The sequence below is a fragment of the Thalassophryne amazonica genome, chromosome 12 (assembly GCF_902500255.1).
Source record: "Thalassophryne amazonica chromosome 12, fThaAma1.1, whole genome shotgun sequence".
Classification (NCBI taxonomy): domain Eukaryota; kingdom Metazoa; phylum Chordata; class Actinopteri; order Batrachoidiformes; family Batrachoididae; genus Thalassophryne; species Thalassophryne amazonica.
Window position 1 is genome coordinate 61,223,858 of NC_047114.1, and position 18,312 is coordinate 61,242,169.

At 41.4% G+C, this 18,312-nt stretch overlaps 1 protein-coding gene across 1 annotated transcript in view; it reads left to right on the forward strand.

Moving 5' to 3' along the window:
• LOC117521513 (ephrin type-A receptor 4-like) overlaps positions 1–18,312 on the forward strand; it is a 79,214-nt gene that overhangs the window by 22,714 nt on the left and 38,188 nt on the right. Inside the window, exon 6 of the mRNA XM_034182828.1 lies at positions 17,720–17,875. Within this exon, the coding sequence (XP_034038719.1) occupies positions 17,720–17,875 (156 nt within the window). The remainder of the gene's footprint in view (positions 1–17,719; positions 17,876–18,312) is intronic.

Consider the following 18,312-nt stretch of genomic DNA (forward strand, 5'->3'; position numbering starts at 1 on the left):
AATCCTGACCATGCTGGAGCTCTGACAGAGTGACCATCGGGTTCTTGGTCACCTCCCTGACTAAGGCCCTTCTCCCTGGATCGCTTGGTTTAGACAGGTGGCCAGCTCTAGGAGTCCTGTGAGTCCTGTGGATCCAAACCATTTAAGGATGATGGAGGCCACTGTGCTCATTGGGACCTTCAAAGCAGCAGAAATGTTTCTGTACCCTTCCCAGGGTTTATGCCTCGAGACAATCCTGTCTCGGAAGTCTACAGACAATTCCTTTGACTTCATGCTTGGTTTGTGCTCTGACCTACACTGTCAACTGCAGGACCTTATATGTAGACAGGTGTGTGTCTTTCCAAATCATGTCCAGTCAACTGAATTTACTCCAGGTGGACTCCAGTTAAGCTGTAGAAACATCTCAAGGGTGATCAGTGGAAACAGGATGGACCTGAGCTCAATTTTGAGCTTCATGACAAAGGCTGTGAATACTTATGTACGTGTGGTTTCTGATGTTTTTTATTTTTGATAAATTTGCAAAAATCTCTTAATGGTCATTATGGGGTATTGTGAGTAGAAGTGTGCAGAATAAAGGAATTTCATCCATTTTGGAATAAGACTGTAAAATAACAAAATGTGGAAAAAGTGAAGCGCTGTGAATACTTTCTGGATGCACGGTACATACAGCTGTCGACGTCACATTACCCAATGTCAATTGCATATTTACATTTCGTAAATCACCCGCAAAAGTGTCTCCACCTCAACACACAAAGGTTTATATTACCCATGCAATGCTTTCTGGGAGCTTAGTAAATCAGGCCCTGTATGTACATTTTTGCTTAACTGCAACATTTCTGTCTTTGCATGTTTGACAGTTCGTTTTGCTTTGTTTTATTTGGTGTATTGATATTGGTAGAATGGCCAAAACCAGTGGTCACACTGTTGAATTTGGTCTACTTTAGGACTTTTCCTGTAAATGTTTGAATTGTTCATGTTACTGCTGCCAGTGTGCTTGCTCAGGGGATTAGTAAGGTTAGGTTTTGTAAAGTATCTTGGGCAACGTATGCTGTGATTTGGTGCTGTATAAATAAACTGATTGAAATGATCTATCTATCTATCTATCTATCTATCTATCTATCTATCTATCTATCTATCTATCTCTCTCTCTCTCTCTCTCTCTGTCTGTCTGTCTGTCTGTCTGTCCCTCACTCCTTTCTGTCCTCTCACTACCTGTCAGTCTGTTGGCTGGGCTCAGCTGCCTCAGTGGAAATCCATCAGCAACGGGATGAATACTGAATGCTACTCAGAGAAAACTCTGACCCTGCAGTATTGGACAGACGCCTTGATCCTTTTCCCATTTTCAGAGAAATTCTTTGAGAGGGGGTGGGAGGACTGTGGTGGAAAGAGAGAGGGATGAAGGGGAAAGATGGATAGATTTGAGAGGAGATTCAGATGATCTGTCCCCCACCACAAAGGTCAAAAGGTTTCTGAAACTTCCAGACGTGTGCCTTGACTCTCACTTAGACAAAAGCACATATAGAGACCAAATTGCTTCAAGCAGTGTCCTTCTTCTTCTTTCAGCTGCTCCTGTTAAGCATTACCATAGCAGATCATCTGTCTCCATCTTAACCTGTCCTCTGCCTCCTTCTCTATCACACCAACCACCTACATGTCCTCCCTCACCACATCCACCTCCTCTCCTCCTGCCTGGTGGCTCCATCCTTAGCATCCTTCTCTCTATATACCCAGAGTCCCACCTCTGTACATGTCCAAACTATCTCAGTCCCACTTCTCTGACTTTGTCTCAAAACCGTCCTACCTGTGCTGTCCTTCTGATATGTTCATTGCTAATCCTGTCCATCTTATTTACTCCCAAAGAAAATTATAGCATCTTCAATTCTACTACCTCCAACTCTGCCTCCTGGTTTTTGCTAGAGCCAGTCTGTAAGCCCTACAACATAGCTGGTAACACTACCATCTTGTGACCTTTCTCATTTGCTCTTGCACTTGGTCCTCTGCCAGAAATTACTCCTGCCAGCTTTCACCACCCTGCACTCTCTTCTTCACATCTCTACCACACTCTCCAGTATGTTGGATAGTTAACCCCAAATATATCAACAATCATGACCTCTCTTCAGTATACTCTGTTATGGTCCTACTGACTTTCATTCCCCTTCTTTCCAGAGTATATCTCTACCTCACCAGAATAATCTCAACCTGCTTTCTACTCTCACTACAGATCACAATGTCATCTGCAAACATCACAGCCCATGTAGACCTCTGTCTGCTTCAAGCAATCATATTGCCCAAAATAAGTTTTGATGTGACTTTCACAATTACATTTTGCTGAGACATTAAGTCCTCAAAACATGAAAATTCTGTGGTGGTGGATCTAAATACAGTATATAGCAACTGCTTGATAAAAATGATGGAATCTCCATACATAGATGATGTTCACCTAAATTTATTCATTGATGCCAAGTAAACAAATCACAGATCTGACCTAAAATGACATTTGATCAACAGATGAACATTCTGACTTTGAAAAACATACCTCAAACAAATGATATTTGCTTACTGTAATAATATGCATATTTATTTCCAGGGCAAATTGAAGAAAAAAAATTCTGTAATCATCACCATCATCAACACCAACAACAATAACAACAAACAAAGCAATCAATACATTGTTACTTCTCTTCTGGCTTTCATGATGGCACGTCACTCATATAAAACAATGTTCTCCTCAGATAGTGGTTGACAGATCAGCTTTGCAAGGATGGAACCTTGTAAATAATTTATTTTTTTGAATTTACACCACATATTTTTAATCAGATTGAAACTATTTGTTGGACATGTTATTGAGTTGACGTTGTTCCTGAAGAAAAGTTTTAACATTATTTGCTTTGTGGCAAGATGAAATAACATTCTGACTTGACTTCATCATCACCGAACCAATTTGATATCAATGGAATGAAAAAAGTTTCCAATTTCCAAAAAGTCATTGTTCAGCTGAGCATGGACTGTTGAAAGAATAATTTTCATTTCCTCTGTACCTTTACCATGCAACATCATATCATTTGTTTATCTTCAGGCAGTTATGTTTATATGGTTCATTAGATCATCACCAAACAAATGTTCTAGCATCATCTTCCTGGACAAAGCACTATCACTTTCATCCAACCATCCATATTCTATGATGGTTTCTCTTTAGTCCACAGTTACCTCCCTTTCTTTAGCTGTTTGTGCTGGTTTTCTTTTAGATTCACTATGTGTAAATTCCAATTCATTCAGCTACCCATTTGTTTGTCATTTGTGTTGTTGTGCTCAATAATATATGATCCTTTCCATTGTTTGAAATGAAAACTGTCTTGTTGGGGTGATATTTGCTTTCACTTTTGACAAGTACAACAGCTTGTTGAGGAAATGTTCTCTTTCAACTGCAGACTGATTTTAGACTTACGTGGGTACTTCTGATTCTGTAGCTGTTTCCTCAACATTCAGTTATTCCATATTCATTTTCTCCACTTGATATGAGAAAAAATATATATACTATTGAGGCATATTTCATAGATCCAGAATGTTCACCTACTGAACAAAAATTGTGTTGTGTTATATTTGTGATTTATTTGCTATAAAACAACAACAAAGCGAGGTGAATATTATGTGTGGTGGCTCTTTAATTTTATGTCAAGAGTTGTATAAGGTAATTCAGGCCACTGACAGCTACTTTTAGGGCCCCTTCACACATAAAATGAAATTTGGCGAAAGAAGCAGAAACCGGCCAAAAATCTGAGAACAAAAAACGAAATGGGGAACCGCAAAACATTCCATCTGCTGTCGGTAAGGACACACGGTTGGACAGGCATGCATGATTCCATCCACAGCAAAGCGTATGAGCAAAGCGATCACACATGAATGAGTTCACACCTTTACCCTTATTTGTTTTATTTAATTTCCACTCTTTCTGTCTCTCATGTAAACTACAATTTACATGGTGGAAGTGGCATCAGCCTGCTCAGCCTGCTCATTAACACTGGGCTGCATGCTCAGACGCTGGCCGGTCCTCATGTGATTGTGACTGTATGTAATTATCCACATGTCATGAGGGCATGAGACCCCGTCCACACACGTGCATTGCATGTTCAACAGCTGAGTTGCAGTATACAGCGATCAGCTGTTCCAGCAGCGCACTGTGCTGGACAGCGACCAGACTCCGGGACCCTCAGCCACAGCTGACAATGTTGGATTCATGGTGTGTGTGTGTTGGGGGGGGATGACACACTCCACAAGCCATTTGTGTTGGGGTGGTCGAAGCACTCCACAAGCCATTTATGTGTGTGTTGGGGGGGGGGGGGGCGGCACAGTCACACCCATGTGTGTTGCTTAGTAGTGCCACACTCACATTGCACTTAGACAGCTTTCACAAACAGCTCAAATGTGGTCATCTGCACTTTACTCTTGTGCCAGAAGCATGAATAGCCTCTACTTTTCTAAGTGCCCAGCGAGCGGTATTGGATGTTCATGTGTGGCACCTGGAATTTTGCCAACACCTGCCGAGAGAGGGGTCAAATGGGCACTTGCAAGGCACTCGCTGTCTTTCGGCCGCTGGTGCAAGCAAATGGTTGTGGCAACAGCTGTATGAGGTGTTTGAGGCGGCTCAAATTTTTACGAGTGGCATGCAATTCCTCCTTCGTGCGCCAGTAGGCTTCAGTCGTGTTATGTGTGAAGGGGCCCTTAGATTACATTAGATTAATTTAGATTAGATTAGATATAACTTTATTGATCCCTTGGGAAGACTCCTTCAGCATTGTATAGCCGCACACAGGGTAAGAAGCACCCAGAGTATCAAAAGTGAAAGTAAAAAAAAATAAAAAAAAAACAGTTTGCAAATATAAATACACAAGTCCCTTTTATGTCCCTTTTACCAAATGTATTCACTTTGGACAGAGCATGACATGGTATAAAAATGTCCAGTGTAAAGGAGATGCGTGAGCTCAGGCCGTTGCCAAAACCAGTACTTTGAATCCCTGTTGCTGGAACCTCAATTTCCCTGAGGGAGTATTCCCAAGGGATTAATAAAGTTCTATCTAATCTAATATATTCTATTTCTCTACTGGTACATCCCTCTGAAAAGCATTTTACAGTTTTTGATATTTCAGTGTCCGTTAAATCTCTTTGTTGGCCCATTTTGTCTGAGGTAAAGAAGCTGCCTAATAATTAAGCATATGCTGAAGTATTCTTTTTTTTTTTCTTTTCTTTTTTTTTGATGAAAGCAACCTTGGCCATTGACATTTTGACTCCAATCTCAGTAAGCTTTGATTCTAACTTGCCCAAACATATCTTGAAAATTTTACACTGATTTGCTTGTCTGACAAATAGCCAGAAAGTGACGGCAAAACTGAGGATGGTAAAAATAAATAAACTTAAAAAATAAACTCCAATAACAATCTGCATAAAACTGCGCAACTGCAGTCTGCAGGTCATCGCATTGTTGAACACAACTGCATGAAACTGAGGCTTGTCAAGAGTGGACGCGTTTGAGAAGTTGGACTTCAGTGTTGACACACTGCGACGGGGATGGAGAGGATGAGAGGAGAAACCCCGGAGAGGAAGAGGGGTATTAGATGTTGAATGGCTAAGAAGAGCTTTTGAAAGAAGGCCACTGACAGCAGAAGGCATCAATGGTGGAGCTGCCCCACCCCCGCCAGGGGGGCGTTTGTCATCGGGTGCAAAGGGGACGATCTGAGAAATACAAGAGAGAAAGAACTCCCCCTCGAGGTCACGACTGAGCCTGATGAAGACGTCAAAAAACCCCTGACTGACAGCTACGCACACAGAGCAAGTTTAGCTACGGAGTGCGGGGTCATGACCCAGGTAGATGAAGACGTCAAAAGTTTGACAGCTGCGATCTGTCTGGGCAGATCGGAAGTGAGGGAAGAGTAACAACAGAGAGAATTTGAAATGCGAGCAGCTGGATCGGTGGAGTTTGTGTTGGACTGTGTTCAGCTCCTCTCAGGGAGGGATCCTCTCTGGGCTTGTGTAGGCATGTGCACTGGGTAGTACAGACCCGCGTGCACGGTGAAAACGGTGCCTATTATATGTACGACCGGCATGGTTTTGTGTTCCTCATGTCTGCTGAGATTTCACGCTTGTTCTTCTTTCCAGCGCACCTGCAGTGTCTCGTCAGCAGCAGAGAGGTTTATAAAACAGCAGGGACAAAGACGGGCGTGCGGGAAAACGAAAAGAGCAAACGGGTGACAGAAAGAGTGCATAATTCTCTTTTCACTCCCTCTAATTATTGCATTTCTGGATTTTTTTTGTGTGTGTGTGTGTCTGTGTGAGTACATGTTCGCTTGAGAATGTGTTAACAAAGCCCCACGTCTCCTCAGTTTGGAGGGAAGCCCAGGAATGCCCCTAAAAAAAAAAAAAAAAAAAAAGAGTGTGATGAGGCAAACGAATAGAAGATTTTGGAATGACAAGAGATTGTCAAACCCAGGTGGTGGGGACTTGGCAGGGCGGGGGGCCATGCATTCCACCACTTCTTCCATGTGTGTGTGAGTGTGTGTCTGTCTGTGCGTGCACTTTTTGTCTGTGTTTCTCAGGTTGTTCTTCACATAGGGGAGGTTTTTGCCAGGCTGTCTGCAGCAGTCTGGCATAGAAACAAGCTTCGCTCACTCTCATTATCCTGCCTTTCTCTTCTCCCTGATCCACGGTCACAGGAGGGCGGGGCCATCTGTATGTGGCTTGCCGAGTGGGTGTTGGGGGGGGCTATTGTTGCAGAGCGCCTTTCACATGCTGATGTTGGCATTGTTATTGGGTGGGTGTGCATGTACAACTGCACCATCCACCAAGTTTGCATGATTTTGTGTTTTGTTTTGGGGTTTTTTATTTAATTTTATTTAAATTTTGACAAAACCTCTTAATTTTGCAAAAGAAGAGTCCAAAATTACTATTGTACTATTGTAAGTACACGTGCCAAAACTTACCAGTGGGTAAGTAGGGTGCACCTGGACCGTGACTGTTCCAAATTCATTTCAGAACGCTGCAGGATACCATCATGAAAAATTCATAATGAAGCATACGAAAAGTAATGCACAAAAATGTGTACATATATCCCATGCATTCATCATTCAGGAGGCTGTGATGATGGCACCGAAAACAACATGGCAGATTTTCCTACCAAAAAAATAAGTTCATGTTATTACTGTTGTCATTGTGACTGTAGACCTAACTCGCATGTCTGAATGTTAGAAGCTACATGTGCATTGGGCATTCATAGGGAAATTCACAGGAATGTGCACAAAATATCACGCTATACTTTTCGTATGATATGTTGTGCATTGTGCTAAAGTTTTTAACAGAATCCTTCTGCTTAATACGTTTGGAATGTAATCATAAATGATCCATTTAGAATATTTCTTGTACATTTTTATTAATAATTATTAATTATTAATGTGTCTAACACTTGTAAGTAAATATGATTTGTTAAATGTATTGTGTTAAATATATGGTCACTCTTCACCTTAAAAAAACTTGTCTTTAAAGTGACAAATGGCACCATTTCTTCAATATTGTGTCCTGCAATTTCTAAGAAAATTGATTAACTTTAAATTACATTTTTGTAATCATTTTATTATTCTGTGACTATCAGCAATAGTTTTTATGTTGCTATGTCTTAGGCAGGACACAACACAGAATACAAGTTCCTCTTGTTCTCCTTGGATTATTTTTTTTTTTAATTTGAAAATCAGATTTGAGACTTGATCATTTGCATATGAAAATATCAGGGGTAACATGGTGGAGTAGTGGCTAGTACTGTCACATCATCAGTGAGAAGGCCCCAGGTCAGACGCAAACCTGGGGCCTTCTGTTTATAACCCATAAACTGGTTATAAACACAAAAATATTCAGATGTATCAAAGTGTGCATCGGCGTGGATCCACACACGTTCTTGTTGTACATCCCACTGAACATGGAATTGAGCGCACGTGCACACACACCAAACTCCTCCCTATTTAAATATGCATCGGACAACATGAGCACAGAAAAGAAATTATTCTATAGATGACTGGAACTATGTGGAGACACACTGGGATAGCTTATTTGGTACCCTGTTAAATGGATTAATTGTCAAACTGAAAAAAAAAATGTTTGTGAGAGCGACAGAGCATGTGTGTTTGGCCGTAAATGATGTCGGCTCAGAACAGTGCACACACAGTGAAGTTAAAAAGGTGAGGCGCGCCACCGCTGACAGTTCACAACTTTATGCATGTGTTTATTGACAAATACTGAACACAGGAAGCCAATCAGGGGCCTGGAGCTCTCACCATCAAGCAAAATTATAAGAAGACATTAATAATAACAACAGAGAACATATTTGAATGCACACATGCCCAAATGTGGCAAATGTGTGTTGGTTTTCCTTCTGAACAATTACACAATGTATTTTTTACACAGCAAGCAGCCAACCAATGCGCAATGTGCCAGCCTCCAGCCTGATGTGCATTTGCATATCACATTTGATGTGTGCAGGCAATAGCTCCGATTACATTAGGGAAACCAGCTCTCGCAGCAAATTGCGCTTTAATGTTGGAATGTGATGTACCTGGATGACATTTGGATGATTGTGTTCCACACATGCTTTGGCCCAAGGTTGACAGGCACACTCCTGATTGATCAGCCAGCTCCAGCTGGAATGCCCCCTTGCCAGGAAGTGCAGTTTGGTCTACACCTGTGTGAGCACAGACAACCCCTGGCTCCTCATCATATTATGCTCTGGGCCGGCTGTAGTTCTGCGCGCAACTCCAGTAGCAGTGGCCTTATAATCGAAATCGGCTTATGGACCAATTATCATCATTTGCAAGAAAATCCTTGCATTCCCTGAATACTAGCTCACATCGGAGTGCACCATTTGCGAGGTCCTCTAACAATGCTAACACAGCCACTGTTAGTGCCATTTTACACATCACTTTGCTTGTGCTTTTATGTCAACCAATATAATTGCAAATGCATGGGTGTATTAAGTGTTCCAAAGTGTGTCTCTGATGTGCACATCACTCTGATGACTTCTTGTTTTTACACTATTAATGGTTTCCAACTTCACCTCTATATGTCCACAGTGGAACAATAGCTGTAGAAATGGGCATATGCCAGGAGTTTTGCATGATGTACCGCACATTTCCACAGTCATTTCGCTTTTGATACATTGGAACGTTGGCGTGGAGAAGGACGTACGCCACATTTTTGTGTGTACCCATCCTTTGTATAGGCCCCTGGTCCTTTCTGTGTGGAGTTTTCATGTTCTCCGTGTAGTTGCCTGGGTTCCCTCTAGGTGCTCCGTCATCCTCTCACTTCCAAAGACATGCAAGGTTGGGTGAATGTGACGCTTTTAGCTGATCACAGGTGTGAATGTGAATGTGTTTGTCTGTCTATATGTCTATATGACCCGATGTCAGACTGGCTACCTGTCCAGGGTAGACCCTGTCTTTCATTCAGGTGCTGCTGAGGTAAGCTAGAGCCCCACAACCAATCCTAAATGGGAAAAACCAGGAATATAAAATGAATGGATATTTGATTTTTGTTGAAGCACGCAGCTTTTCTGTTGAACCACTGATGAGCACAAACACATCAAGTGCAGCAATGTTATCAAAATTCTTGGGTCCCCAAAACACTTGAGTGAGTGCAATACACCAGCTGGGACAGTTCCTGTTTGGCAGCCTCATAGAGGATACAGGTGTGTTATGATATTGAAGATATTGAAGTTCATCTCATCTCATCTTCAACCGCTTATCCGAGACCGGGTCTCGGGGGATATTGAAGTTTTTTGCAAAAAATATTTAGACGGATTCCTCCAGAATAAACATGGAAACAGCCTGTTTATGTGTTTGTTGCTTTAAATGGAAAGGACCTGCTGCTCACTCACCACATCCCGTCTCTCCCTTCACACAAACCACGTCTCTCTCTCTCTCTCTCCTAGAGACAAAGTGGTCGTGTCTCAAAGATTGAACATGAGCCCAGAAAAGCAATTCTGTTACACATGTCACAGAAGTCTAACACAAGGTGTTCTCTGACTGATTTTTGCCTACAGCAGGAGAACATCTCCATGCAGAGTCATACAAATGTGAGAGTTTGGAGCAGTTTGGCATAAAAGGCAGATCAATATAGATTTTGTACAAGATGACTTATTTATATTTGCACTGCTGCTGGACTTGATTCAGTATAACATTGAAATGTTTTTTAAACATCTTTCTTATAGTATTACATATTTTATAAAGATGCCAAGACAGATTTTACAGTGGTTGGTTTTGGTTTTGAGTCAAACCCTGATGGCACAGAATTGTTGCTATGAATAATAAGAGATAAAGGGGCTTTCTTGTGACTTGCCTTGTTGGGGTCCACATGTACCCCAACCAGAATTTTTAACAAGGTAACATGAGATGAATTTGATCCTTATTCCCGAGCTGTGCGAAGTGCCCTTTGAAAGACAATCACTTGAGTGAAGATGATCCCTCCAGCAGTTCAGGGTGTATCAATTAGGAGGGCATGACCCCAGTGATTAATAGTCTCCCTCCCTCTCAAGCGACAGTCTATCAGTTGGTACATCCCTCCCCCCATTCATCCATCAATCAAGCAGACAGGTGTCAGGGTGGAGCAGTCAGGGGTACTTCCTCTGTCCACACCCCTCTGCTGGGAAGAACAACGAATGATGACAGATAACACAAGAGGGGAAGTGAAGGAGACTCACACGTGCACATGTACAGTGTGCCAACAAGGCTGTTGGATTTGCAATGAGCCCAATTTGCATTTTAGGTAGCAAAAGCATGCAAATGCAAATGTAGATTGCTGATAGTAATCAAAGGGCACCTTCCCCCCATCTTTTCCTCCTCCTGCTTCTCTCGTTTTCTCTGCACTGCTTTATCTCTGTATCCTTCTCATTTTCCCCATCACCCGTCTCCATCCTTTGCTCTCTCTGTCACTTTGTCTCTGGTGTCAAACAGCTGAGCATGAGCTGATTATGCAGTCCTCTGGATTGTCCTTCTAAGAGACAGAATGTGAATATGCTCACAGATGTGAACACATTTGTGCTACACAGACAAGGCAATTGGCTGAAAAGTTAAAAGTTCAGAAACTAATGATGATGACGTCATGACAAGAGACCATTTAAGGGTTCTTTTCCTACGTGTTAGATTTGGGGATCCACACACTTTGCCCATTGGTGCTTTGTCCCCCTTGGTGTGGAAGCTTTCATCCTGTTGGTCAAAGAAGTCCTCAATAATGGACATGCTGGCATCATTACTCTGATACTTTTTCGCAATTCAGTGTTGGTTGATGTTTTGTAATAGATTGAACTCTGAATGTGCCAAATCAGTCAGGTACAATTCATAGTTCAGGAGCTGGAGGTCACTCTCACGTAGAGCAGCAATCCCCTTGTGATCTGAGGCACTGTGCTGATGAAAAAGATCCCACTCGTTAGGTTTCCTGGCCATTTGGTCTTGATCACCTCGTGTAGCTGCCATTATGGTTTGTCTCTTTTGGAAGTTAGTCCAAAAATAGCACCAGACAACTGAGATCATCACCTTCTTTGCAGATTTAACAACCTTATCCTTCTTTGTAGATGTGAGAACATGTGTTTTGACTGAATGATCACCACGTTTTGTCTTTCTAAAATTCATGTGCCAATTTCTCAACCTGGGTTAGGAAACACAGCCTGAAACAACTCAGTTTCTCCCTTGACACAATGAGCTTGCTGCAGTTCTCATCAGGTGTCAGAATGTCATGGCATCCACTGAGCAGAAACTTTTGATATTCCAGAATCTGGACACAGAATGTTCTCACTTGTCTGATGGGGTGTTCCAAAGGCATTAGCTGTTTGGCTGATGTACAGTTGCCTACTGCCCATCATCTTGTTTTCTTCTGTGATGGCAGTTGCATTCTAGGCTGTATCATTTTTACGCCTCTCTGTCGCCTTCATGAATTCAGCTGCCCAAGTTTCCACTGATAAAGTTGGAGCATCAACTCTTAATGACGCATCCTGAGCATGAATTACCTCGAAACTTCTCCTCTGTGCACTTCAAGATGATTATAAGAAAGGTGGTAAGAGACAAAAAACTAACAGGAAAAAGTAAGTGACAAAACATCAAAAAGTAACAGAATAAGTGAAGCCAATACTATAAAGGAACCTAAACCCACAACTCATTCTAACTCTATCCCTAAACCACCTAATCCACTAGCCCCTAATCCTGTCAGGAACCCCAAATTTAAATCCTAACTAACCTGTAACCTGAACCCAGTCATAACTATAATCCTGATAGTGCCATAAATTCTTATGGATTCATTCATTTATTCCTTTGGTATTTTCCAATATTTACTTTGTTCCTGTTAGTTTGAATTCACACACCCTTGAAAACACCCCAAACCCACATTTTATCCATCTCGACAAATGTTTGCTTTCACCAGCATTCAGTGTCTTCTATGAAATGCCAAATATGGTTCTGCTGGTAAACACAAATACAAACAAAACAATACAAATACTAATCAAAAGTGCAAAAATGAGGTTCTTTGAAGTGGCATTCCTCCGTCACGGTCGACCTCTAGGATTCTTCAGCTGAGCCTTGTGTGATTTTTGTCCATGGGCAAAGTTTGTGTGCGTGTATGACCAGAAAGCTGACTGAACTCAGGCTGTACATAGTCCTCAGCAACGTGGGGTTAAAGCCAGGTTAATGACGCCCTCGTGAGCTCCTATTCCAGGTCAGCACTCACCACCATCTTCCCCCCCCCACCCCTCCACTTTGAAACTTGCGCTAAAGACACAAAAGGCTGCAGACAACAGAGAGAATAGAGACATGAGAGGGCGCTGAAGGAAGTTTATGGCTTCAAACACTCCCCTTCTTTCTTTCCCTCTCCCCTCTCTGTGCTGTGTGTCGGAGGAAAGACAACTGGGCGAGACAAAAGCCGTCCTGAATATTGTGTCTGTGGCAGCAAGCATGACCCCCCCAGTGCAGGCTTGTTTAGGCCTATAATCAAGTCTTTGCTCTTTAGAGTCCTTAGCAGTTTAAATACTGTTCATGAGTTTCTTCTGCTTCATTCTTCCTCCTGATCCTAATCCCCAAGACCGGAAACAAAAGAACATGTGGCCCAGCAGGGGAATGATAATCATGTATTTTATTGTGCGCCAGGTGAAATAGCTGACAGTTGATGATGACTCATTCAGCAGATGAAAAGCGATATTATCAGCTTGTAAATGCATTGATTCATTTGCGTGTTTTGACTGCACGGGTGCAGTCGTGCTCAGCCCTGAGCTGCGAATGCTGCTAAACATCTTCAAAGCTTTCTCGCTGTTTGGCACTCAGATAGGCGAGGGATCTAGAAGAAGGAATTATCAAAGATGCAAAAAAAAAAAAAAGAAGAAGAAAAGAAGAAGACAAGTGGAGGTCGAGGAGGAAATGCACGGGGAGCGAATGAGAGCATTTGGGAAAGATGTGAAAAAGAAGGGCGGCCTGGAGGGAAAAGGAGTGTGTGAAAGAGCAAATCAGTGCCGGCTCATGCAGATGGGGCAGGATGGTCGGTGTGAGTGGATTACAGAAGAGACTTCCACCCTCTCATCTGCTGATGAGCATGTCATAAAGCGTCCTCTCTCATACACACAGCAACGCATCATTCCAACATTCCAGTCCACTCCCACTGTGAGGTCTTCATCTCCCTTGGAAATGTGAAAAGGTTGAAAGAAAGAGAAACGGGAAAGATGGTGGGATTGAGGAAGGAGAGTGAATGAGGGGTGATGATGAAAAAGAAGGTGCTGAAAACATCATTGCAGTGGAAACAAATGAAGGCTTTCCTTCTGAAATTAAAGAGGAAAAATTTCTCTCACCAACCTCGTGTTGCCATTTTCCCAAGCTGTGTAAATACACGCTCATTTATTGTATTGTTGCCCCAGCAATGTGTTTTTCTCCTTCTGCTTCTTCTCACTCGCTCTCTTCAGGTCTCCGTCTGCTCTCATATTTTTCATGTCAGTTGTGTGTTTATATAGGCTGTGTGGATTATTGAGTTGATAATGAGTGTGTGTTCTTTTAGATATTTATCTCTGGTTTCACTGTGTGTGGATTGTCTGCAACATCTAAACTGTCACTTTGAAAGACAATAAAGAGCTGTATTAAGGGTTAGAGGTCAGACTGAAACTTTGACCTCTGTGTGTCAGGATTGTTATTAACAACTATACACTGACAAATGGTGAATGGAATGCATCATGCTTATCCATCTGCTATTATATAACACCTAAATAGATCCTTGTCATTTGATTGGTGGTTTGTATGTCACGTGATATTGATCATTTGTCCCATTTGCAATTTCGTTCTATTTTCCATACGTTTTGCATCACTGCACGCCGTGATCACCTTAAGGTAAAAACACAACGTATTGCATTTGTGTGCATGCAGCAATCAATCATTGATGGACCGCGCACTCACAGTAGCACTCTCACGTAGTTTAAAAACAAACATGGCAGGGTTTGTTTTGGTGACATATGACAGTTTGAACAAGCTTATTGATGGTGCTCATTCTTCTAGCACACACACACACACACACACACAAAATGAATCCAGTACGCAAACCATCTGGAGGCATTTGCAGTATTTCACTGGGACATCTCTAGCTGAAGTAGAAGTGCTGCCGGATTAAGAACTCGACTAATTTCTGTTGCGATTTTTAGCTAGACTGAGGAAAGAAGTCAGTGTACGGCATGAGCTACGGACTACATCGCCATTTTAAGACCGTGAGAAATGTTGAAATTACCAAAGCTGATGAGTTTCATCGTAGTCACGAGGCATACAAAGCAATGATATGTAAACTGAAGCAGGCAGGAAAGGGATACGTTAAGCATTGAAGTCCAATCAGTATTGAAGATTTGGTCAAGATTTTTGCTTCTGATGTGCTTGATATCACAACACCACTGGGTTTGCAGAACAAGTTCTTGATGGATGTTATGATATATTTCCAGTACTGAGAACAATTTTGGATTGGATGGCTATTTAAAGTTGGTGTTACACTGTTTGGAACCTCTTGACCTCAAAGGACCAGTAACACACACCAAAAGTCCCTTTTCTCCTGTTTATAAATTAATAAAATATTAAATGACAAGGATCTATTTTAAGTGTTATATAAAACAAATAATGAATTTTTTTTATTATTATTTGTGCAATGGAAAGCACAAATGCGCCTCGTTGAATGGAACATTTCATCTTTCACCTCATGAAATATTCTTACCATTGCACTCATAAACATTCATCATTTGTATACTGATGCTCAGAATGCTTTACAGTGAGCAGGCCTGGGGATTAAGGATCTTGTTTATTGGCACGTGAATACACATTTTCCTTTGTGATGGGCTGAACTGAACACATGAATCTCTGGTCAGTAGTCAATCTCTGACTACTGTGAATTTTGAGGAAGTTCCAGAATGGTCATATTATTTTATTTTATCTTATTTTATTTTGTCTTTTGCACACCTGTGCTTGTATTAATCTCACTGTCAAACAAAAATAATTCACTACAGTCAAATAATTCAGAATCTGGTGTTGCCAGATTTCCTGAAATTGAAAAAAAAACTCAATGTTTGTGAAAAAGCCAAAACAAGCTCTTACTGTTCAATATAACCACCTCCTAAAATGAATATATTCATTCATGTTGTGCCGCTAATCCGTGTTCAGGTTGTTGTGGCAGTAGTCCGAGCAGATCATCCAATACTTCTCTGTCCTCAGCCAAATGGTAAATGGACTGCATTTATGTAGCACCTTTCCATCTGCATCAGATGCTCAAACCGCTTTACACATCAATGCCTCACATTCACCCCGATGTGAGGCTGCTGCCATGCAGGGAGCCCACTACACACCGGGAGCAACTAGCGGATTAAGGAGTCAAGTTCTCCAGCTCTTCCTAGGGGACCCCAAACCATCTGAAAAATAAAATTCTTCAATTAAAATAATTTGTCATTTTAGTCACATAACAAAAATAACAATAGAGTTACAATTAGAAGTAAGAAAATTGTTATTATTTGTAGTAGGGGGACTATAATCTGACATAACATGGTTTTGGGGGATACCCACCATACACATGGAGCCCAGAGCCTGTATATATATATATATATATATATATATATATATATATATATATATATATATATATATATATATATATAAACTTACTGCCACTCTAAATTCTAACTGGAAGCTGGTCTCTTAAGTATTTTCTGCAAGTGTTATTGTACAAATCTGTTGTCAAATAATAATTTTATATATGTCATATGTATCATCTACACACAGAAATCCTATTGGCTGTAATGAATACGTAAGTAAGTGATGAGAAAGGAAGGCAAACAGAGAGAAGGTTTCATCTTCATTTTCTGTCTTTGTAATCTTACAGGCTCCAGCAGCTGTATTCATCCACTCAGTTCCCACTTGATGTAATGCAGTAACACGAAGAGAGCCAATTTTCCTCCTCCAGTCACAAGCCACTCGTTTCAGTGTTTCCTCGGGAAAGAGGGAGCTTGCAACAAATGGCGTACTAGCTAATACATTTTGGCACTTTGCACAAGTGCTATTTTCAGTCTGTGATCACAGTGAATATCTATCATGCACAATATAACTGTGGCTGCAAAATTTTTAGAAAAAAGAAAACACTGACATTGTGTTTCCTGCCTTATTGTATGGTTGTGAGACTTAAACGCTAATCAGTGATCTAAAGAGATGACTGGATGTCTTTGGTACTCGATCTCTTTGGAAGATCCTTGGTTACGACTTTGTATCAAACGAGTGGTTACTGAGGGAGACTAAAATGAGGGCTAGTTTGGTTATTGTGGCATGTTTCTCTATGTATGATGGGCAGCACGGTGGCTTAGTGGTTAGCACTGTTGCCTCACAGCAAGAAGGTCATGGGATCAATTCCCACCTGTGGCCTTTCTGTGTGGAGTTTGCATGTTCTCCCCGTGTTTGCGTGGGTGTCCTCCCGGTGCTCTGGCTTCCTCCCACATTTAAAGACATACAGGTTAGGTGAATTGGAAACTTTATAATTGCCCAGGTCTCCCTTGCAAAAGAGATCTCGATCTCATTGGGACTCACCTGGTTAAATAAAGGTTAAAAATTATCCAGGGCAGAGGTGCCTGAGTGTTATGGACCACAGTGGCTGCAGAAGGCCAAGGGGACACCTATGCTTCAAATGGCAACACATAGTTGGTTACTACTGAGAGTTATAGCGATGGACTGGCTGTCTGCCTGAGTGGCTACCAAGGTGGCTCCATAATGTAGCTATTGTGCACATTGTAAAAGCTATATCATGCATCCCTAAAGCCAACTACATATTTGTGGTTGCAAATGTTGCATTCATTTTGAATTCATGTGAGTACACTGAAGAGTGTTATCTACTTCTTTTTCTGAGATTTTCGAAAAGCTGCCTATATCCTTTTGCTAAATTACTGCCACCATTTAGATGTCCAGGTCCAGATTGAGCTTGGAATGTAATTACATCTATAAGGATGAAACTGCAATGATTTGACCTTCAAACTTTATTTTCATTTACCATATTTAATTAAGTTAAGACCAAGATACATAAATTTGAATATGAGTTTTTCTGCCATTTAAAAAAACACATTTATGGAAATAATATAAGAGAAAGTGACCTCTTTGTGTTGACATTTAAGATATGGGTGAGTGTGTTTTAAAGTGTTCTCTCTTTTTGTGTTTCTTAGCTTGCACTGTAGGTTTCTATAAGGCCCAGTCTTCAGATGGAGGATGCTCTAAGTGCCCTCCACATAGCTACTCACTCAGAGAGGGTGCGACAATCTGTGACTGCCACTCTGGATACTTCCGCGCCAGTGCTGACCCTCCCTCTATGGCCTGCACTCGTAAGAAAGCACACATACACACATGCAAACATACAAAGGAAGATGGCACAATATGTCTTTAACATGGATTACTCTTTGCAAAGATGGATTTTGCCAGTTTAGTAACTCAACCAAAATACCCCTGCTGTCTTTGCCTGGTCTTTGATCTCTGATGTTTTTTGATCAGTTGGCATCCAGGAGGTGGGCCCTCCTACCCTATGTTACTATGAGTTTAAATAGAATATGGTTAATTGAATCATTCCCATGGACACATGAGGTTGTCACCAGCCCACACACACACATATACCTATCAAATTAACAAAGGTAGGTTTTCGGTACCACTTAAGGGGATTAAACAGCACTAATCCAGCCTCAGTGTATGATGGCCTACCCTAAAATGTATGGTAGCCAGTGGTGGGCACACTTCCGATAATCCAATAACAGATAATTATTAAAGA